General features: G+C 41.4%; 1 protein-coding gene across 6 annotated transcripts in view; it reads right to left on the bottom strand.

Moving 5' to 3' along the window:
* TBC1D22A (TBC1 domain family member 22A) overlaps nt 1-25,001 on the bottom strand; it is a 470,079-nt gene that overhangs the window by 353,512 nt on the left and 91,566 nt on the right. For all 6 annotated transcript variants that reach the window (XM_075208864.1, XM_075208865.1, XM_075208862.1 and 3 more), the window contains exon 5: nt 1,732-1,802. In XM_075208864.1, the coding sequence (XP_075064965.1) occupies nt 1,732-1,802 (71 nt within the window). The remainder of the gene's footprint in view (nt 1-1,731; nt 1,803-25,001) is intronic.

Here is a 25,001-nt window from a genome sequence, read left to right as displayed (position 1 = left end):
CTTTTAAATGTCAGAAGGAGATTTCAGCATGGGGGCACCACAGTGCCTCACAGCACTAGGGTCACGAGTTCGAATCCCGACCATGGCCTGTGCAAAACATATCTTCGTCTCTCCCAGTGTGTGTCTGTATGTTAGGGAATTTAGACTGTAAGCTCCAATGGTGCAGGGACTCATGTGAGTACATTCTTTGACCAGGTTAATATCATTATTATATATATGAATTCTATAATAGCTACTATAGCTTATATTAATTATATAACAGATAATGATGATGGTACTCTGGCAGGGATTAGACCTGCCCCCTATTTGCCTTAAGTGAAGATTGACTGGAAGTCCTCATCATATGACCTCCATTGCACAGCACAGGGAATTCACACTGTCACAATGCATTCAAGGAGAAGAAAGTGTAGTGTGCCCTCCCTGCTTCCTCTGCACGGGCTCCAGTGGTCAAGGTGAGTGAGAGGGCATGTGATAAACTCTTATGGCATGTGGGGAGGTCTGATTAGCATGTAGAGAGCTTTGATGTAAGGGGCATGTAGGGAGATCTGATCTTGTGGGAACATCTGATTGGCATGTAAGGGGTATGTGAAGAAGTCATGTTGACCATTTTTGACTCCACAATGACTGTGGATGCAGTAGAGGTGTGAACAGTCGGACTTTTGTTAATCATTTCAATCCTCCTCCACCGGACACAGCAGTGAGGTAAGAGGTGCAGTTAAGCATTTTGGTAATGTCCGATATTTTCTTTTTTGCATAGCAGGATATTGTAAATTGCTATATTTTCAATGTATATGTTTGTTTATATTGTGTATATGTACATGTACGCACATAAAATGGTATAGTTGGGAATAGTTGGTTCTTTGTGGAATCTATAGATATATTTTTTTCTTAGTTTCTGACTGGTTGGCGACCGCTGTACTACACAAAAAAACAAAAACAAGACATATGTTGCTGTAGCTAGCCCATGAACACGGTTAAAAACATATTAGCCATTAAACAGCATTACTGGCACACCAAAATAATATTAATAACTATAATGCAATATATACTTCATATTTTACTATCGCTAAAAATAATATATTGGCCTTGAAATTAAACACAAACCATTTAACACTTTAAAAATGGGACCAATAATTAGGGAACTAATAGTTTATGCTATATGCTACTCCTGACAATGTTTCTACTCAGAACTAAAATCCACTAATCTGCAAACATTAGCTCTCATTAGCAAAAGGAAAAAGTATTTTCACTCTGGAAATTAGTCTCAATCTGATGTAAACACTTTGTTTTCCCACTTGACTTAATGCCAAAAAAGGAAAGCTGTCTAAAGCATCTTTCTCGGGGAAAGAGAAAGAAAACAGCAGTGCTAAACACTCATATGCACAGCTCAGAATGTTAAACAGAGGTTAAGTGCATGGAGATCCAGTGATAAAGTTTCTAACATTCTCAAGAGTGAAAAGTCTAAGTGAATCAGTCCAGAATTCTACAGCGGTTTTAAAACTGGGAGATAAAAAGGCACTAGTTAAAAATATTGATACTGAAGAATATCAAAACTGACAACTAATACATTTTTCTAAACATTTATGACATTTCCTCTAGCATATCTTTTAATAAAATAATTTATCTTAAAAAAAATTCAAATCAAATCCGGGAATACAAAATCATGAAAATTAATAATTTTCTATATCTTGCAGTTGGCCTCATACATTGCAACAACAGAGATGATCTTACCGAGAGCAATTTCCACGTTATGGATCTGACAGGTTTTGGAATGCCAGACCAACTCAACTTCCTTAACTCATCTGGAAAAAAAAAAAGAAGTGGTAACCAGAATTTTATCAAAACTCAACAAACTTAGGTTTCTTTATTTTACTCCTATATAATAGCATGCTGATTAAAAAAAAATACATAATAATCCATATACATGAAGTTAATTCCAAAAATCATTGCATTTCAAACATATATTTTGTAAACAATTAAAAAGAAAAAAAAAGTAATTTTTGTGTTGATTCCTTCACTGATTGCACTAAAATCAAAGAAGTAAAATGCAGCAAAAATACAGAAATTCACATGGGTTGAGCAGGACTCCAGTTAACTGAATAATGGAAATGGATTAAACATACATGCCAATGCCAAGAAAAAAATCCTTTTATAATAGGAACTCGTAACCCACTGTTATAAGCTTAAGAAGCATCAATTTCTGCATGGTGCAATACTACCATGTGGATCCACCTAACATTTATGTTTTAGCTAATTTTTTAAACATACCTCTCCAACTATTCTGATATAGGTGGAACAGTCCCTATTTGTGGGCTCTGTCCCACTTGGACCAGAATGTTGAGATTCAATGCTGCTCAGGTGCACACTGCACTGAAAGGTATATTATGGATAGGGAAGGAGGTTAAGGGGCAGCCTATTGCTATCAGACTGCTATGCATCCCCCCCACGGGTGTGACCACGTCCCCATAAGGACGCAAAAACGCTTCCTTGATGACGCAGATACCTCTCTCACCATCCATGATGACGCAGACACATACCCCCACCGACCATCGATGATGACATGGACATCCCCCATGATGACATGGACACCCCCCATGATGACATGGACACCCCCCATGATGACGCAGACACGACCCCTTTGTTAACGGTCATGCTTTGAAATTATCCAGTGTTGAGAAGTATGTTTCAAACATTGTTGAGCACAAACACAATGGCTTTATACCATTGCTATATAAACACCTTAGTATGCTTAAGTAAAACTACATGTGTGTAAATAAAATGTATGTATGACTTATACACACACACATATAATAAAACACAGACATATTATACATGGACCAAGGTGTGGACGTAAGAATTCCCCATTCCTTGATCAAATTCTATTGGACCAAGGTTTACAAATTGAAAAAAACTCACTTTTGGTGACCACAAAATTATCACGGAACGTTCTAATTGACCAAAGTATAATAGCATTAAGTGTGCAATACTCTGCATTTTAAGTTTTGTATTATCACAACATTTTATAAATATACAGTCAGTGGACACTTTATTAGGTACTGCTCGTTAATGCAAATATCTAATCAGCCAAATCATGTGGCAGCAACTCATAAAAGCATGCAGACATGCACAAATGGTTGAGATGTTGTTCAAACCAAACACCAGAATTGTGAATAAAAATGATCTACATCACAGACGGTGAAATGATTGTCGGTGCCAGAAGGGGTGTTTTAAGTACCTCAGAAACCAGAAACTATTTATCTGCTGGGATTTCACACACAACAGAGAATGGTTGCAGATATATATATATATATATATATATATATGTCACATACACACGCACATTAGTGGAAAAGAGGAGAGGACAGAAAGAGCGATCGTCTTTCAGAGAGTCTGTCTGCTCATACAGCAGACAGGGTTAATTCCTTGCACTCCTCTGCACACAGGTGGACAGAGGAAGACATGGGTGTAATTCATGCCTTGTTTATTAGTAAATTAGTGCTGGGGAGGAAGAGTAAATAGGTGGGGCTTTGCAGTGGCGAAACTACCATTGGTACGGCAGGTGCAGTGCACCGGGGCCCCTTGAGATAAAGGGGCCCACTGCATGGCAGATGCAGAGGGGCGGGGTCCCTGGTCCCTCCTCCCAGCACTGGGACCCACAGCTCACTAGTTCCACCTCTGTGGCTCTGTGTTATGGGCAGAGCAAGCAAAGATGAACTAGTTAGCCAGTAATTAGTTAGGTAACAAAAATCTACAGCCAGAAAAAGGGTTGGAGGAAATTGGAAGGTTTTTTTTGTGCTTGCTTGCTGGCTGTACTATACTGACATATCTAAATAAAAGTTCAACAAAAGTTTACATTGTGATGCTATATATCCATATCTTAGATAACATCCTAAATCTGTAAATATTCTAAGGGATAACTTCATAGTACACCAATACTTTCATAATGCCTAGCCTAGATGGTACACCCTCTTACCCTCAGGGTCTGTACATGTTTATAAACTTGACTGGTACCATTAAATTTGTATCAAGCTATTAATGAAGGCGGGATTAAGCATACTAGTCTGGGGGTGCCTCCACTCATAGTACAGTGCCCCAGGGTATTTATAGGACGTCCCACAAATGCTAACAGAATGTACGCACAGAATTTTTCTAAAGAACTGTTTATTAATTGCATCATATAAATATAAATCAGGAACATGCACCGATTTTAAAATAAATATATATATTTATTTTAAACAGACACCTCGGTCCACATGGCCCCTTCATTACTTCACTCACCTCTAGTGAACACTCATGAACTCTTTTTCCTATTTAAATTCAATAACTTTAACAGCCTCATCCTGTCACCAGAAACTAAAAAGACACACATCTTACAAGCATCTTTTCTTTCTTCCTGCTTCTATTAGCGGGTGATATATCCCCTAATCCAGGTCCCCCTCAATTCTTCCACACGCATATATCTGAACACTACAGAAATCCAGCAAACCTCAAACGCATCACATGTCTCCCCTCTCTTCCAAAGTCCTTTAAATTTGCCCTTTGGAATGCACGCTCTGTTTGTAACAAACTTACCTACGTACACGATCTCTTCATCTAAAACAACCTCAACCTTCTAGCAACAACAGAAACATGGCTCACGCAATCAGACACTGCCTCACCTGCAGCCCTTTCACATGGTGGTCTTCATTTCACCCACACACCCAGACCTGGAGGCAGAAAAGGAGGGGAGGTTGGACTACTTCTCTCCCCACAGTGCACGTTCACAGTTCTACCAAATGTCCCATCACTCACGTTCACATCTTTTGAAGTACATGCTGTTAGGATTTTTAACCTGTTCTCTATGCGTGTTGCTGTCATCTATCGCCCCCCTGGTCCACACCAACAATTTCTTGAACACTTCTCTCTGCATGGCTCCCTCACTTCTTATCCTCCGACAACCCCACAATCATCATGGGTGATTTCAACATCCCTATTTCTAATCCACGTTCCAATGCCGCTTCCAAACTACTCTTTCTAAGCTCCACACTTGACCTCTCGCTTCCTATTTCAAGGACAAAATAGATAAGATCAGACTTGAAATGGTATCATCTCCCTCGACAAGCAATCGCCTCAATTCCTTTGTATCACTCTCTGACACACTCTCTTCATTTGATCCCACAAATGAAGAGGAAGTTTCTACTCTGTTCTCATCTTCCTACTCTACCTCCTGTCCTCTTGATCCCATTGCCTCACAAATTGGTAGGTCACTGTCTCCTGTGCTCATTCCCCCCTAACTAAAATCTGTAATCTCTCTCTTTCTACTGGTATTTTTCCATCACTATTCAAGCATGCAATGATTACTCCCATTTTAAAAAAAAACCTCAATTCTGACCCTAACTCTCTCGTAAATTACTGCCCCATCTCTCAACTCCCATGCCCCTCCAAGCTTCTCGAGAGAATTGCCTACTCTCGCCTCACACAATTTCTTACAGCAGGCAACCTATTGGAACCTCTTCAGTCAGGCTTTCGCTCTCAACAATCCACAGAGACTGCGCTGACTAAGGTTGTCAATGATTTGATTACAGCAAATTGTAAAAAACATTATTCTCTTCTAATTCCCCTGGATTTCTCTGCTGCATTTGACACTGTTGACCACTCTCTCCTCATACAAACGCTACAATCTCTAGGTCTTGAATGCACTGTCCTATCCTGGTTCTCATCCTACCTATCTAATCGCTCTTTCAGTGTTAATTTCTCTGGATCCACCTGTGCTCCGCTTCCTTTAGCAGTTGGAGTACCACAAGGCTCAGTCCTAGGTCCTCTGCTATTCTCTATCTACACCACTTCTCTTGGAAAACTAATAAGCTCCTTTGGATTTCAGTATCATCTCTATGCGGATGATACACAAATCTATCTATCCTCTCCTGAATCTTTCACCATCGGTGTTGTCTCGCGTTACTGACTGTCTTTCTGCCATTTCATCTTGGATGTCTCCTCGCCAACTTAAACTCAATCTTTCAAAAACAGAATTAATAATATTTCCTCCTATTACAATAATTCTATCGTTTTCCAATAAGCATTGCATAAGCGATTTGTGTTTCCAAAGCACAAAGTAATTTATTTTAGCAGATAAAAAATATAGCAGGTCAATACATAATAATACAGTACAGCCAATACCAAAAAGATACATACATACCGCGCCCACATGCGCTCACTAAGCTGCGCTCCCACTGGTACCAGCGTACAGTACTTCACTCCAGAATACTGTGGTGAGAAAAGACTGATTTGGTACCAGTTAGAGCTGTATTATATACACTCGGTGTTACAGTGAAAATAATGCAGATGGTGTGGCTTGCTTCTATTGGTCCAGGTATCAGGAAGGTCCAGAGTGCAGTAGGTCACATGCCAGTTCAAACCAAAATATCCAAAGGTGGGGGCCATCTCTCCAGGGGTTGTGCTCTGACTTTCCCGTCAAGAATCCAGTTACAACTAGTCTATTAGCATTTTATAGTCAGTATTTCTTTAAACATTTATTCCCTAACATCGCTAACTAGAGTATGCAATGTGCGATCTCTTCGGCGAAGCAACTGGACAACTGCTGATGAATAGCGGATTAAAATGATACCAGACATGACACGTTTCTTGTAACCTGAACCCTAAATAACACTAAAGTGTACATATAATCATAATATATAAACTAATAATAAACTAAATACTATCTGCTCACAAATCACTGTGGAATGGAATCAATATAAATATGAAATATATAAATAACTAAATGTTGTAGTGCGAGTGTGTGCGTGCGTATTTTACCGCGTGATCGCACCATGCAACGTCTAGCATGGCATACTGAGTGCAATTGCACGATAAAACAATATTAACCAATATACTTTCGTTCATCAAATTATACGACTTCGACACTCCCAAAACCAGAAGCTTCCTGCCTGACATTTCTATTTCTGTTGATAACATGACCATAAATCCCACACCGCAAGCTTGTTGCCTAGGTGTAATCCTTGACTCACAACTATAGTTTATTCCCCACATCAACTCTATACCTAAATCATGTTACATACACCTAAAGAACATTTCCAGAATACGCACATATCTCACACAAGACACCGCAAAAACCTTAATTCATGTACTCATCATCTCCCGCATCGACTATTGCAATTTCCTCCTTACTGGTCTTCCTAAAGTCAGACTTGAACCCCTACAATTTATTTTGCACACAGCGACTAGATTGATTTTCCTTGCAAACCGTTCTTCCTCTGCTGAGCCATTCTCTGTCTGTCTACATTGGTTGCCTGTATTTCAACGAATCCAATATAAAATTATTCTACTAACATACAAGGCCGTCAACAAAATTGCACCGACATACATTTCCTCACTTGTCTCAAAATATCTCCCAAATCGACACCTCCGTTCTGCACAAGATCTGTGTCTCTCTTCCACTCTCATCACATCCTCCCATTCTCGGTTACAGGACATTTTTCGTGCTGCACCAACTTTGTGGAATTCCCTGGCACAGTAAAACTTTCCTCTAGTCTTCAAACCTTCAAGCGTGCTCTGAAAATCCACCTCTTCAGACAAGCTATATTCCTCAACCACCATCTTAATCTCCCTAGATTACCCTATTACCACTCTCTACACAGCTAACACAAGACAACAACCCTCTGTCCAACATTGCTACACACACAGCCCACCCAATACTTTTACCTTTGCATTCTAGCTGGTGCATCGTGTAATATGATTTAGTACATGCCCTTGTGTTTCAAACTCCCATTGTTCTATAGATTGTAAGCTTGCGAGCAGGGTTCTCTCACCTCTCTGTCTGTATGTATTACCCAGTATTGTCTTATTAATGTTTGTTCCCAATTGTCAAGCGCTATGGAATTTGCTGGCGCTATATAAATAAATGTTGATGATGATGATCACAGTACCACAGAAGTACAATTGGTAAATCAATACAGAAAAAAAATAAAGTACAAAGCAAGCAGATACACTTTCACACAGAGCAATGAAAAATGTCACCACTGACAACCAGCATTCCACTAAATCCAAAATGCTTTATGATTTACAACTTTCACACAGTGCACATTATACTCCTACTCCTCATAACTGGTTCTTGTTGTGGTACAAAAAAAAAAAGACTCTTGGCAAAAGTGAATGAGTTTCTCTGTACAGCGCTGCAGAATCAGTGGCGCTATATAAATAAATGGTGATGATGATGATGATGATGAAATAAGTCACAGCACGAAGGTAGGTGTAAAAACATATACAAAATGTGAATCTCCATAACTAATGCTCAACCAATGGCATATCTCAAATCAGAGGTCCTTTAATCTAGGGATAGGACACTACTGTACATCTCTTCCACACCACTATAAGTCTGCCAGACAGGACACCTATATAGGACAGAGTAGAAATGCCCTCTGCCTTCTTACTGGTTGATCCTGAAAATAAAATAGATATTATCACTGAAATTATTACCCAGATATCACAAATTTCCAGGAAACTTTTGACTGAGCCATTCTCCTTTAAGGTTAATGTTAAAACGCTGAGTCCTTTCTCACTTTTATTATTATTATTAATTTTTATTTATAAGGCGCCACAAGGCGTCCGCAGCACCGTACAGGGACAAACAAATTACAATACAATGGGAGACAGCACAGTACAGTAAACAGTAAGCACAGTAACTCAGTAAGCTCAATGCACAGCTAGAGAGGGCGGGGAAGGGGGAGGGAGGATCCGCAAATGACTGGGCCCAAGAAGGAGGGCGCGGAAGTCAGGGAGACCCCCAGGAAGGAGGAGGGAGCGAGAGTGGACGTGGGGTGGAGGACCCTCGAGGAGGAGGGCTAAGTAGCTGGAGAGCAGAGTTAGAAGTGGTGGAAACATGAGGAGAGATGGCCCTGCTCAGAGGAGTGTACAATATAAGGGGAGGAGTGGACAGACAGAGAGACGCAGGGGAGAGAGGGACAGTAGGGAGACGGAGGCAGAAGATAAGGTAGGAAGTTACGTGGGAGACAGAAAGGCTTTAATAAAAAGGTGGGTTTTTAGGGCCCGTTTGAAACTGGACAGATTAGGGGAAGTTCTGATGGAGGGAGGGAGCTTGTTCCAGTGGAGGGGGCAGCGTGGGCGAAGTCTTCGATATGCGCGTGAGAGGAGGTTATAAGGGGGGAAGAGAGGCGACGGTCAGAGGCAGAACGGAGAGGGCGGGATGGAGCATGAATAGAGAGGAGAGTGGAGATGTAGGGCGCAGTGGAGTTGGCGAGGGCCTTGTAGGTGAGTGTGAGGAGCTTAAAGAGGATTCTGAAGGGGAATGGGAGCCAGTGAAGGGCTAGGTAGAGGGGGGAGACAGAAGAGGAGCGGCGAGAGAGGAAAATAAGCCTAGCAGCAGCGTTAAGAACAGATCGAAGGGGACCGAGATGAGAGTGGGGGAGGCCAGTGAGGAGGAGGTTGCAGTAGTCCAGGCGGGAGATGATCAGAGAGTGGATAAGGCATTTGGTGGCATCTTGGGAGAGGAAGGGCCGGATGCGAGCGATGTTACGCAGCTGGAAGCAGCAGGATTTAGCAAGAGAGAGGATGTGGGGGCCAAAGGAGAGAGAGGAGTCGAGGATGACACCAAGGCAGCGAAGTTGGGGGACAGGGGAGATAGAGGTGTTGTCGACAGTGATGGAGAGGTCAGAAGGGGATGAAGTATGAGAGGGGGGAAAAACTATGAGCTCAGTTTTGGCAAGGTTAAGTTTGAGGAATCTAGAGGACACCCAAGAGGAGATGGCAGAGAGGCAGGCGGACACCCTAGAGAGGAGGGAGGGAGAGAGATCAGGAGAGGAGAGGTATAGTTGAGTGTCGTCAGCGTAAAGGTGGTAGCTGAAGCCGAAGGAGCTGATGAGTTCACCCAGGGAGGAGGTGTATAGAGAGAAGATTAAGGGTCCCAGAACAGAGCGCTGAGGGACCCCGACTGGAAGGGTGGACGGGGGGAGAGAAAAAAACTATTAATTACACAAAACTATTAATGCAACTAATACCTAATAAACCTTCTGTATTCTCCATTGTATGAAGTAATTGACAAACAATTATGCCAACTTTTAAGCTACATTTATAATTCTATTCTACACGCAGCCATTGTTTATATCATGGACCTACTTAATCGATTAGGGCAAGCTCTCTCCCTACTATTCTCCCATTCACAAACACCAAAAATTAAACTACAAAATTCAAAGCAGAGCCCCAAGTTCATCTTCATAATGGCCAGAAATTAACTACTGAAAAAGGTGCAACGGCATTACAACATTAGCCATATGTACCTCTTGTTAAGAGCTGTATTTCCCCTTTAATCACCACTTTGCCTGCTGTACCCTAAAGTATCTATGACAAAGCACTGTTTATTTTGTAACTGAATCTCATTTTCCAGCAACATATTTAGAAACTACAAAGATCCTAATACATCGGCAGAAAGATACATAAAATTGCTTCAATTACAAGAAGAAAATATTTCCAATCTTATCTGTAAGAGTTTCCAAACGCATTAAATATCATGAAAGTTCTATAAGATGGATGTAGAAGTGAAACGACTGAGCTCAATATGGTAGAAGTGCTATTTAATACTAAATAAAAAAAAAACTGTGCTAACGCCTGCTATATTCTAAATGGCATTGCAGGCATTATTTATATTTTTCACAGCTGCTACACAGCAACATAGTACATTGTGCAAATTGCTCTGATTTATGATTGTGTTCTATGCTTCTCCTTCACTACCAACAACATGTTTTATTATATTTACCTGAGTACTTGTACAAATACATTTTTCAGATTTACATTTAAATTATTTGCATTGTAACCCTAGTCATTAGCCACACTAATTTATTAACTGTCCACAGGACTTTAAGTCCTTAACAAGAGTGAACATTACGCTGTAAAATTAGCAATTATATAGTCATTTTGTGATGCAGCAAATTTTACTATGGATCAATAATGCCCTTCCTCAGAGTGTTGTAAAGAAAGCTCAATTCTGATCACCGCCTCAAGAGCTTTGAACCAAGGAACACAGGTTCAAGATCACTAATGTTACAATAAACAAGTCAGTCAGGCCCTGTTCCCAGGCTGCAGGTACTAAATGACAATTTCCCCAGCTCAAAAATAAATTGTGCCAGAGCTGTTCATACAGCATTAACCACACTGAAAGTGCTGCATATAAATAACTTTCAACCTCCAAAATATGATCTTCAAGAAATAACTGACTACTATCATGCACTGTACCCAAGAACAATAATATTATAATAAGTCATCACAAATGTGCTCTTTGGCTTTATATTTAGAAGCACAAGGACAGGTAGAATTCACTAAAGAAAGCACAAATAATTATTAAGCAATTAATCTGGCCGTATAAATCATAAACGGGTTTTACACAAACACGTTAAGTTCAATTACCACAAAATCATTGTGTGTGTTGCATAATATGCACAAACTGTAAAGAAGAGCATGTAAATATATACCATTCAGTAATGTTCATACCATGTGCAGTACAGATGGAGCATGTTTGATTTAAACACATTGATCTAGTGCAGTGGATCCCACACTTTCTCAGTTTGAGGCACCCTTCAGGTCTCCATAATTTTTACAAAGCCTCCCTAAGAAAAAATATTTACCAAGAAGTGCCCTGCCTTGCTTACAAACGGCCCTGGCCAAGGCACCCCTGTGAGATCGCCGTGGCACCCCAGGGAGCCACGGCACACAGTTTGGGAACCACTGCGATCTAGTGTTTAACAGTGCATAGATTGCACTTAATTACACCACACTCACCTCATAAAATGGGGTGGGCACGGTAACCATGGAGCACACCATAAGGCATACTCAGCAGTTCAAGAGTCACCAAATTACACCATATATCCCAAGCTTCATTTAGTGTCCTAGCACTGGTCAACATAAAAGTTCCTCCCATTACATATTATATGATGTCATGCAAGACACTATAAAGCAGAAAATGTGGGTAGGCACAACAGACAAAGTATATCTGCAGATCTGCTTTCTTCAAGCAAGGAGTTGTAGAAACTTTTAAATTGGTTTTATGCCATCCAGTCTCTGCTACTGGGAGGGGAAGACACACACAAGACTTTTAGCATGGAGAAGTAAAAACTGGAAAGGAGTGAAGGAAGTCCAGTTTAGACATTTTTGAGTCCCAACACCTGGTTAAAAACACTGGTTTGTGAAATATTTGTCTATCTTGGCATGTATACAATGTAGCTTTTGAAAAGTAAATGAATCAATCCCAGACTACCAAGAATTGAGACACTATGGGGGAGATTCAATTGCCCGCGTTTTTTTTTAGAACAACATGGGCTGCGCATTATTTACATTACTACGGTAATTTTACACAAATTTATGCTCGTGGTTCACAGAGCTGCAAGAAAAATCCAGCGTTGTTCTTTAGAATGCAGAGAAATCAATCTCAGCCTAGAGACCAACATTGTCTCTGCTCTCAGTATAATGACTAGAAGAATCCAAGTAATTAGAGCAAAGTAATGAATATAAGGGTTCAGTGGAAATTAATAAATACCCAATGTATAGAAGTGGCCTAAAACAACTAGTCCATCAGCCTGTTCAAAACTGCTGCCTCACAAAACTAGGAAAGCTAGCCCTTCCTGACAGTCCGATGTTTCACTAATGTTATCTATTGCTAGAGGTAAACCCCTATACCTGGGAAGAACATCATGACGTCTGAGATCCAAGAATTACTACAAATAAGCTGTATCTGTCTTCTATCTGGTACGCATAAACACATACACGGAGTGTTTTGGTACTGGGCATTATCCTGAAGCAATATCACACTATTGTTGTTTTCCACAGGTTTCTTATATATGGTGTGGAGCCTTGAACAGTATCCGGGTGCAGTTTGTGAGGACCACAACTTTAATACACCTAATTAAAAATATATCCGGTACGCATATATATCATCACCTTTTATTTTTGGCTACAGTTCCGGATATACTACACTATTAGGCATACACTGATGTATATATATTATATGGATAAAAGTATTTGGCCACACCTTATTGAATTTAGGCGTTTCAATCAGACCCGTTGCCAGAGGTGTATAAAATCAAGCACCTAGCCATGTAGTCCCTATTTGCAAAAATTTGTGATACAAAATTAGTTGTTCTGAAGAACTCGGTGAGTTCAGGCGTGGTACTGTGATAGGATGCCACATTTGCAACAAGACAGTTTGTGAAATTTCATCCCTGCTGGATATTCCACAGTCAATTGTAAGTGATATTATTAGAAAGTGGAAGCGTTTTGGAACAGCAGCAACATAGTCGCGAAGCAGAAGACCACGTAAAATCACAGAGTGGGGTCAACGACTGTAAAGGCGCCTGGTGCGTAAAAGTCACCAAACGCTCTGAGATTCCATAGCTGAAGAATTCCAACCTTCCACTGGCATTAGTATAAGCTCAAAAACTGTGTGGTGGGAGCTTAAAGAAATGTGTCTCCATGGCCGAGCAGCCACATGCAAGTCTCACGTCTCTAAGACCAATGCCAAGGGTCAGATGGAGTGGTATAAAGCACACCAACACTGGACTGTGAAACAGTGGAAACATCTCCTGTGAAGTGACGAATCACGCTTCTCTGTTGGGCAGTCAAAAGAGCGAGCCTGGGTTTGCCGGATGCCAGAAGAAAGTTAACCGTCTTACTGCATTGTGCCAAATGAGAAGTTTGGTGGAGGAGGGATAATGGTATGGGGCTATTTTTCAGGGTTTGGGCTAGGCCCCTTATCTTCAGTGAACCAAGTCATTTTGACAATGCTATGCTTCCAACTTTGTGGCAATAGTTTAGGGAAGGCCCTTTTCTATGCCAACATGACTGTGCCCCAATGCACAAAACAAGATCTACAAAGACATGGTTTGATGTGTTCTGTGTGGAAGAACTTAACCCGCACAGAGCCCCAACCTCAACCCCATCAAACATCTTTGAGATGAACGGAATGGAGATTGCGAGCCAGACCTTCTCATCCAACATCAGTGACTGACCTCATAAATGCTGTACAGAATGAATGGGCAAAAATTCCCACAGAAACACTTGAACATCTTGTGGAAAGCCTTCCATGAAGAGTGGAAGCGGTTATCGCTGCAAAAGGGGAACCAACTCCATATTAAAGTATATGTATTTTAATAAAACGTCATTACAGTCCCTGTTTGTGTAGTGGTCAAGCGTCTGAATACATTTGTCCATATAGTGTATTTGCAAGCCTTGAATTTGGTACAATTCACTTTAAAACTGCTTAAGAGCGCCAAATCAATTCAATTATGCAAGGAGGGATAGGAAGCTAATACCTTTAATGGGAAGGTGTTATAACAGATCATTAGCACCATATTATGCCCTTCCCCCACTGAAATTCCTCCATATCAAGCTATTATATTGGATTCCCAAAGTGAGGTGTTGCATTATCAAGATGTAAAAAAGGGCTATAATGAGCAAACTTACTGGGTCCATTATGATTATAGAAAGCATACCATTCAATCGCACCCTCACTGTTAAATACAAGATCATTATTGAGCAAGAGGGCAATCTGGCCATAAGAAATATTGCATCTATATAAAGAAGGCATATGAGGATGAAGCTTCTTCTCTTAGGGGGGGAATTCAATTAGCTGCAAAGTGTCTCACAGACATTCCGAATACACTTTGCAGTGGAGATCTGATAGAAATCTACGCTCATTATTCCTCGCACCCTGTTGACGAGTGAGGAAAAATGAGTGGAGATTTCTACCGTAATTGCCGGCACCAATTGACTTAGAAGGAGTACTGTTTCTGATTTTGTTATCCACTAAACCCACCTGCTTCCTGTGGACCAGATTAGCAATTAGTATTTGCTATCTATTTGCTAACAATCAGTTAGGGGAAAAATTTGATGTGACAATGCAGAGCCTGAGAATTTAGCAATATAGGTTTGTGGTAAACAGTCAAAATGTTTGTAGAATGAAACAGTTAAGCCATTGAGCCCCAGAGTTTTGCCAATGGAGAAATGCCTTGATCAAGTACATTAACTGTAAAACACTATTTGGAAAGGCTGTATTTTTGATGCTATCTGAAATGTTGTCGACTAAAGTAGAGCGCAAGATTACTGTATTTCCCTCTTATATTAGAGGTTTAGTGTGGAATTTCCAGAAGGTACGATGGACAGCATGCTGCTGAATTTACTTCATAAAGCACATCAAGTGTTGCACTATTGAACTGTGAATTGAGTGTGTTTTCTTTTAGTTTTTTTCTTTGTTATTATCTACTGCAATGTACAAACATAAACCCATATATACGGAGAACAGATGGTGCACATAATAAGCAATATAAGAAAGTCTCCCCTGGCCCAAAGAATGCTTTAGAATTGAATAGATTACTAATTTAGTGCCTTGCATATAACCTACATACTTTGAAGATTTTTTTCAGCTATGTAATGCTAAAACCACTTGTGTGATTTGTTTCTCGACAACCTCATCTGTAAGCAAATGACAAGGCTTATTTAGAGTGTTAGTTCATTAACAGCCATGCAGCCCTATTCTAGACCAGTCCAGAAGCATTCACAGAGGCATGTTGGAAGACACTATGTTTTAAATATGTCAGCATTTGAGGATGGACAGCCCATCTGATTATCATTCTGCAAAACTATACTCACATTAATATTCATGGCTTTCGACACACTACATTAAACAAAGAAAGGTGGGTAATAGACCGTGAAAAAGGCTAAACACCATTTATCTCTATCTAAAAAATTTCACCCTGTTCCACTACACTGTAATCCTTTTTAATACTAAAGGTTTGTCTACACAGTCTGAAATATGCAGAGCTTCTGAATATATTTCTAGGTTTATAAACATATTATTTTAAATTCTAAATGACACAGATGAAAAAATAGGTGGCTTTTATATAACCTTATAGTTTTCTATCATTTTAAAGCAAGGTCAAAATAAAATTATAACTTGAGCCACATCAAGGACATACCTTCTAAATCAATCACTGAATGATTTTGAAGCAAACTGCTATGTATATGTAATGTTAAGTTGCTGAATATGTTGAGCAGGCTTTATGAAGATAAATCACTGATGCCCCTTGCAAGACTTACAATTGCTTTCCTTCTCTGAGACAACCAGAAGAAAAGTGCAGTGATTTTGCAGTAGATTTCCCTTACTGAAAAAAATCTTGAAAACGCAATAATTATTTGAAGCATGTTATATGGGAAAGTACAACCAAAGCAGAGTAAAGGGGCAAGTTAAAAGGGAAAAATTTTTTCCAAAAGGTTTAGCATTATGTTAATAAGGGGTCTAATGTTTTCCAGTTTCGCAAATTGTAATAACATTTCCTAACATTACACACGTTTGGTGCTTCAAGTTGACTATACAATATCTGCCATAATTGCAGGGGCAAACGCAGGATTTGTAGAGGGGGGTTTCCATACCACACCGCCAGTGGGCGTGACCAGCATGCATGGGGGCGTGGCTATTATAGCTTTTATAGACAGTGCTTGGCTGCTCTCCAACTCTTCCTATCCCCATAATATACATGGGCAATGCTGCCTGCACTACTGTTAGGTGCACGTAGATCTCCCTTTTCAAGCAGAGCCGTGTGAAGCTGGGGAAGGGTCCAGCCACCTCAATTATACAGTGCCCCAGGCATGGAGGGGGGTTTTCCGGGCACAAGGAACCCCCCCCCCCCCCCCTCGGTTTGCCTATGAATTGCTAATACCTGACAGCAGAGAGCACTCGAGGAAACAGTGATGCATAGCCAGCTGATTCCAAGTAGTTAAAGGTCTCAAGTTATTCAGTGACTAGTAGCACTTAAAGTTGCACTACCAGTAAAAGATTTTATTGAAATGCCCAACCCCTAGTCAGAGCTACGGAGCCATTTTCTTATAGGGATCATCCATTCTTCTAACAGCCCCAGTCGAAAACTCGAAACAGAGGGGTGTTTAGCAAGGGGACCAGTCATAAGTCACAGTCAAGACATGTGATTAACTATAGTGGCTCTGTATTTCAGAACCACAGCAAATTAGTTTAGGTCCATTATTTTTGCAAAGCTTTTCTAATTCATACTTTTAAAGGCTCAAAGGTGCAGTGAGTTAATTTAAATATTCATTATTCCATTATTTGGATCTGAACAATAAAATCACAATCTTTTCCAGGGCTGAATAAACCATTTTCTAAAACCAGGGGCATTAATACTGCCTCCACTCTTTTGGGTAGGCTTTCCACTAGATTTTGGACCGTGGCTGCAGGGATTCACATCCATTCAGCCTCAAGAGCACTAGCGATGTTGTGTGATAAGATCTGTAAAGTTTCCCTTTACAAGGCAGCGCCGCTTTAAATTTAAGCTGCGAAGATGCCGATCTCCCGCGAGTTGCAAAAACTGGGGTATGATACATTTACCCCCAGATCTCTATACAGGCTAGCCCATTTCCTCCACACCAAACTTGGTAAATCATTCGTTGATAGACCTTGCTTTGTGCACAGGACTATTGTCATACTGAAACAAGAAATTGCCTTCCCAAAACTGTTGACACAAAGTCGAAAACACACAATTCCCTAGAATGACAGTGTATGCTGTAGCATTAAGATTTCCTTTCACTTGGACTAAGAAGCACAGACTAAACCATGCAAAATGACCCCAGCCATTATTTCTTCTCCACTAAACTTTCCAGTTGGCAGTACACATTTGGGTAGGAAGCATTCTTCTGGCATCTGCAAAGCCCAGATTTGTCTTAGACTGCCATATGGTGAAGTGTGATTTGTCACTCCGCAGAGCGCACTTCCACTGCTCCAGAGACCAATGGTGGTATGCTTTACACTCCTCCAGTTGGCATTTGGCACTGTGCGTGGTAATGTGAGGCTCCTGTGTGGCTGCTTGGCCTTGACAGCCCAATCAATGAAGGTCCTGACAAACAGTTCTTGTGCTGATGTTGCTTTCAGAGGCAGTCTGAAACTCTGTAGTGAGTGTTGCAACTGAGGACAGAGGGGTTTTACGTGCTTCAGCACCAACCTTTCTGTGAGTGGTCCTTTATGTGCTCTACTACTTTGCAGTTAAGCTGTTATTGTGAAGTGAAAACATCTAGGAGCAACAACAGCACTTGCTGTTATCCAGCTTTAGCAGGGCAGAGATTTGATGAACTGACTTATTGAAAAGGTGGCATCCTATGACAGTGCAACATTGAAAGACACTGAGCTCTTCAGTATGACCCATGCTACAACTAATGTTTGACTATGGAGACTGCATTCTTCATTTTCCACACCAGTTATCAAAGGGTGTGGCTGAAAGTGACAACCACACTAGTTCAAAGTGGTGTCTATGTACACTATATTGTGAAAAGTATAGTCATGGCCAAAAGTTTTGAGAATGACACAAATATTGGTTCAGTGTATGAAGACCTTTTTGTCAGATGTTGCTATGGTATACTGAATATATATGGTATGGTGTACTGTATATTTTATTGACAATTACATTAAGCTTATGCAAAAAATCAATATTTGCAATATTGACCCTTCTTTTTGAAGACCTCTGCAATTCACCCTAGCATGCTGTCAATCAACTTCGGGGCCCCATACTTACTGATGGCCACCCAGTCTCACTTAATCAATGCTTGGAGTTTGTCAGAATTTGTGGGCTTTTGTTTGTCCGTTCGCCTCTTGAGGACTGACCACAAGGTCTCAGTGGGATTAAGGTCTGGAGAGTTTCCTAGTCATGGACCCAAAATTTCAATGTTTTGATCTCCAAGCCACTTAGTTATCACTTTTACCTTATGGCAACCTTATGGCAAGGTGCTCTATCATGCTGGAAAAGGCATTGTTCGTCACCAAACTGTTCTTGGATGGTTGGGAGAAGTTGATCTTGGAGGATGTTTTGGTACCATTCTTTATTCATGGCTGTGTTCTTAGGCAAAATTGTGAGTGAGCCCACTCCCTTGGCTGAGAACCAACCCCACACATGAATGGTCTCAGGATGCTTTACAGTTGGCATGACACAGGACTGATGGTAGCGGTCACCTTTCCTTCTCCGGACAAGCGTTTTTCCAGATGTCAAAAACAATCTGAAAGGGGATATCAGAGAAAATGACTTTACCCCAGTCCTCAGCAGCTCAATCCCTGTACCTTTTGCAGAATATCAGACTGTCCCTGATGTTTTTCCTGGAGAGAAAAACAAGAAGAAGGGAAAACAAGCTTCTTTCCTGGCCTTCTTGAAACCAAGTCATGCCATCAAAAGTCTTCGCTTCACTGTGCATGCAGATGCACTCACACCTGCCTGCTGTCATTACTGTGCCAGCTCTGCACTGGTGGTGCCCCGATCCCGCAGCTGAATCAACTTTTTTGGCACTTGCTGGATATTCTTGGGCACCCTGAAGCCTTGTTTACAACTATTGAACCTCTCTCCTTGAAGTTATTGATGATCCGATAAATGGTTGATTTAGGTACAATCTTACTAGCAGCAATATCCTTGCTTGTAAAGCCCTTTTTGTGCAAAGCAATGATGACTGCACATATTCCCTTGCAGTTAACCATGGTTAACAGAGGAAGAAAAATGATTACAAGCACCACCCTCCTCCTCCTTTTAAAGCTTTCAGTCAGTTATTTTACCTCAATCAGCATGACAGAATGATCTCTAGCCTTGTCCTCATCAACACTCTCACCTGTGTTAACGAGAGAATCACTGACCTGATGTCATCTGGTTCTTTAGGGGCAGGGCTGAAATGAAGTGGAAATGGAAATGTTTTTGGGATAAATTTCATTGTCATGGAAACGAGGGACTTTGAAATTAATTGCATTTCATCTGATCACTCTTCATGATATTCTGGAGTATATGAAAATTGCCATCATAAACACTGAGGCAGCAGACTTAGTGAAAAATAATATTTGGGTCATTCACAAAACACCAAAAGGATCCTTAAAATTACACCCTTGGATTTTTGAAAGCACTATTCATATGCATCTCCCACCACATACCTTACACCTTATGTGTCCCTTTATAAAGTGGTACCCAGAAATAAAAAAAGAAAATAACTACTGTTGCTCTGTGATAAAATTATAAACAAGGACTATACCAAAATATCTACCATTATAGTCCTGATGAGGACTACTGTAAATAAACAAAGGAAGCTGTAGGCAGTGTAACAAAAGACAACATTTTTTTTTTAAATGCAAATAAGTATAGTTCTGTAGGAGCTTCAAAATGAGGGGAGGGAAGAGGAAATTAATCCAGAAAATCCAAGCACGCTAAAATATACTAGGGATGAGCGCACTCGGATTTATGAAATCCGAGTCCACCCGAACGTTGCGGATCCGAGTCGGATCCGAGACAGATCCGGGTATTGGCGCCAAATTCAAATGTGAAACTGAGGCTCTGACTCATAATCCCGTTGTCGGATCTCGCGATACTCGGATCCTATAAATTCCCCGCTAGTCGCCGCCATCTTCACTCGGGCATTGATCAGGGTAGAGGGAGGGTGTGTTAGGTGGTCCTCTGTCCTGGTAGATCTCGTGCTGTGCTGTTTAGTTCTGTGCTGTGCTGTTTAGTTCTGTGCTGTGCTGTGCTGTGTTCTGCAGTATCAGTCCAGTGGTGCTGTGTGCTGTGCTCTGTCCTTCTGAGGTCAGTGGTGCTGCTGGGTCCTGTGTTGTGTCCTGTTCAGTCCAGTGGTGCTGTGTCCTGTGCTCTGTGCTTCTAAGGGCATAGTTATTTCCCCAATATTCCCCTGTGTTTAAAAAAATAAAAAAAAGTTTTTTTAAAAAATACCAAAAACTACTTAAATTTATTTTAATTACCACAAAATTTGCACAACCAATCCTGCAGTATAAGCCCATTGGTACTGCAATATTACCAAGTTCACACATTCTGCAGTATCTTGTGCTACATATAATGGAGACCAAAAATTTGGAGGATAAAGTAGGGAAAGATCAAGACCCACTTCCTCCTAATGCTGAAGCTGCTGCCACTAGTCATGACATAGACGATGAAATGCCATCAACGTCGTCTTCCAAGCCCGATGCCCAATCTCGTAGTACCGGGCATGTAAAATCCAAAAAGCCCAAGTTAAGAAAAAGTAGCAAAAAGAGAAACTTAAAATCATCTGAGGAGAAACGTAAAGTTGCCAATATGCCATTTACGACACGGAGTGGCAAGGAACGGCTTAGGCCCTGGCCCGTGTTCATGACTAGTGGTTCAGCTTCACCCACGGATCTTAGCCCTCCTCCTCCTCCCCCCCCCTACAAAAAATTGAAGAGAGTTATGCTGTCAGCAACAAAACAGCAAACAACTCTGCCTTCTAAAGAGAAATTATCACAAATCCACAAGGCGAGTCCAAGGATGTTGGTGGTTGTCAAGCCTGACCTTCCCATCACTGTACGGGAAGAGGTGGCTCGGGAGGAGGCTATTGATGATGTAGCTGGCGCTGTGGAGGAACTTGATGATGAGGATGGTGATGTGGTTATTGTAAATGAGGCACCAGGGGGGGAAACAGCTGATGTCCATGGGATGAAAAAGCCCATCGTCATGCCTGGTCAGAAGACCAAAAAATGCACCTCTTCGGTCTGGAGTTATTTTTATCCAAATCCAGACAACCAATGTATGGCCATATGTAGCTTATGTAAAGCTCAAATAAGCAGGGGTAAGGATCTTGCCCACCTAGGAACATCCTCCCTTATACGCCACCTGAATAACCTTCATAGTTCAGTGGTTAGTTCAGGAACTGGGGCTAGGACCCTCATCGGTACAGGGACACCTAAATCCCGTGGTCCAGTTGGATACACACCAGCAACACCCTCCTCGTCAACTTCCTCCACAATCTCCATCAGATTCAGTCCTGCAGCCCAAGTCAGCAGCCAGACTGAGTCCTCCTGAATACGGGATTCATCCGAGGAATCCTGCAGCGGTACGCCTACTACTGCCACTGCTGCTGTTGCTGCTGTTAGTCGGTCATCTTCCCAGAGGGGAAGTCGTAAGACCACTAAGTCTTTCACAAAACAATTGACCGTCCAACAGTCGTTTGCCATGACCACAAAATACGATAGTAGTCACCCTATTGCAAAGCGTATAACTGCGGCTGTAACTGCAATGTTGGTGTTAGACGTGCGCCCGGTGTCCGCCATCAGTGGAGTGGGATTTAGAGGGTTGATGGAGGTATTGTGTCCCCGGTACCAAATCCCCTCGAGATTCCACTTCACTAGGCAGGCGATACCAAAAATGTACAGAGAAGTACGATCAAGTGTCCTCAGTGCTCTTAAAAATGCGGTTGTACCCACTGTCCACTTAACCACGGACATGTGGACAAGTGGTTCTGGGCAAACGAAGGACTATATGACTGTGACAGCAGAGGATGGAGGAGCAGCAAAAGGCCATTCAGGCCTACACGGCCACCTACGACATAGGCAAAGGAGTGGGGATGCGCCTCAGTCAAGCGCAGTGGAGACTGATTTCCGTGTTGTGCAAGGTTCTGCAGCCATTTGAACTTGCCACACGAGAAGTCAGTTCCGACACTGCCAGCTTGAGTCAGGTCATTCCCCTGATCAGGCTGTTGCAGAAGCAGCTGGAGAAAGTGAGGGAGGAGCTGGTAAGCCATTGCGATTACACCAAGCATGTAGCTCTTGTGGATGTAGCCCTTCGTACGCTTTGCCAGGATCCGAGGGTGGTCACTCTTTTAAAGTCAGAGGAATACATTCTGGCCACCGTGCTCGATCCTCGGTTTAAAGCGTATGTTGTGTCTCTGTTTCCGGCGGACACAAGTCTACAGCGGTGCAAAGACCTGCTGGTCAGGAGATTGTCCTCTGAAGAGGACCGTGACATGCCAACAGCTCCACCCTCATTTTCTTCCACATCTATGGCTGCGAGGAAAAAGCTCAGTTTTCCCAAAAGAGGCACTGGCGGGGATGCTGATAACATCTGGTCCGGACTGAAGGACCTGCCAACCATTGCAGACATGTCTACTCTCGCTGCATTGGATGCTGTCACAATAGAAAAAATTGTGGATGATTACTTTTCTGACACCATCCAAGTAGACATGTCAGACAGTCCATATTGTTACTGGCAGGAAAAAAAGGCAGTTTGGAAGCCCCTGTACAAACTGGCTCTATTTTACCTGAGTTGTCCCCCCTCCAGTGTGTACTCGGAAAGAGTTTTTAGTGCAGCGGGGAACCTGGTCAGTGAGCGGCGAAGGAGGTTGCTTCCTCACAACGTTGAAAAAATGATGTTTATAAAAATGAATAATCAATTCCTCAATGAAGTACAGCACTGCCCTCCAGATACTACAGAGGGACCTGTGGTTGTGGAGTCCAGCGGGGACGAATTGATAATGTGTGATGAGGAGGAAGTACACACTGTAGGGGGAGAGGAATCAGAGGTTGAGGATGAGGACGACATCTTGCCTCAGTAGAGCCTGTTTAGTCTGTACAGGGAGAGATGAATAGCTTTTTTGGTGTGGGGGCCCAAACAAACCAATCATTTCAGCCAAAGTTGTTTGGTAGGCCCTGTCGCTGAAATGATTGGTTTGTTAAAGTGTGCATGTCCTATTTCAACAACATAAGGGTGGGTGTGAGGGCCCAAGGACATTTCCATCTTGGAACTTTTTTTTTGGCATTATATGACCAATCAACAGTCGTTTGCCATGTTCAAAAAGTAAAACCAAATTTTAAAAAATTCAAGAAATTAAACCAAAAGTAAAATGCCGTGTCATAATTTAAAACAAGAGGTATTGACGTGCTCTAAAACTACTGTATTGTTGTTTATATTTTATAAACACTACACTTGAAAGCTTGAGTCTTTCAATAAAAAAGTAACTGTCCATTGCACGAATATTTGCAACAGGGACAATTTTAGGGTTAAGAAAGCCAACTAATAACACTTCGACGCTGTCTGTCTTTATAAACACTACACTTGGAAGTTGGAGGAGGTATTGTGGCCCCGGCACCAAATTTACTACCGGGGCCACTCCACTGTGCAGTCCATATTTAGGTGTATCAGATATTAAACAACGGTGACAGTTGATGCCCAATTTTTTAATTATATTGTGGCCTCGGTACCAAATTGTGTACCGGGGCCACCACACTACGCAGTCCAGATACTTGTTTGGTGGAATTCAGACCAGTTGAGGGTTTTATTATTATATTGTGGGGACCACTCTATCTATACCACACTACAATTCTATACCACTCTATTTCATACTTTAATTCTATTTCATACTTTAATTCTATTTAATACTTTAATTCTATTACTAATTACCATAAAGAGGAACTGCCGCTTCTATTTAATACTTTAATTCTATTAGTAGTTACCATAAAGAGGAACAAAATAAACCAATTTTACCAAAAGTATAATATGACTTACAAACACTACACTTGAAAGATGGTGCCTTTAAATGAAAAAGTCAGTCTTCATTGCACGACTATGTGCAACAGGGACAGTTTTTTGGTTTACAAAGTCAACCAATAACACTTGGACCCTGTCTGTCTTTAACATACTTGATGGGATCTCAATGACGAATTGTCTGTACCATGTTTGGAGGAGGTATTGTGGCCCCGGTATCAAATTGGGTACCGGGGCCACCCCACTACGCAGTCCAGATACTTGTTTGGTGGAATTCTGACACGTGGAGGGTTTTTTAATTATATTGTGGCCTCGGTACCAAATTGTGTACCGGGGCCACCACACTACGCAGTCAAGATAGATAGATGCGTATCATAGATAAAGTACATTCAGTGGTGTGGGGCAAATTGAAAAATATTCAAAATGCACTGACATTATCAAAAACAAGAGGTTGTCACACGCTAAAACTCCAACATGTATATGATGGAGAGGATGGAGGAGCAGCCGTATGTGTAGTGTAATGCAGACCTGTTGAAGGTTTTTTATATATTTTATTGTGGTGCCCAGTGCCCACTCCTCTAGGCAGTCCAGGTACATTTATTGGTGCGATTCATAAAAGTTCAGGGTTTTTAATATATTGTGGTGACCCACTCCTCTACGCAGTCCAGGTACATTTATTGGTGCGAATCAAACAAG

This window comes from Mixophyes fleayi, chromosome 4 (genome assembly GCF_038048845.1).
Source record: "Mixophyes fleayi isolate aMixFle1 chromosome 4, aMixFle1.hap1, whole genome shotgun sequence".
Classification (NCBI taxonomy): Eukaryota; Metazoa; Chordata; class Amphibia; order Anura; family Limnodynastidae; genus Mixophyes; species Mixophyes fleayi.
The sequence above is the reverse complement of the archived record's forward strand: the minus strand, read 5'-3'. Positions and strand labels throughout refer to the sequence as shown.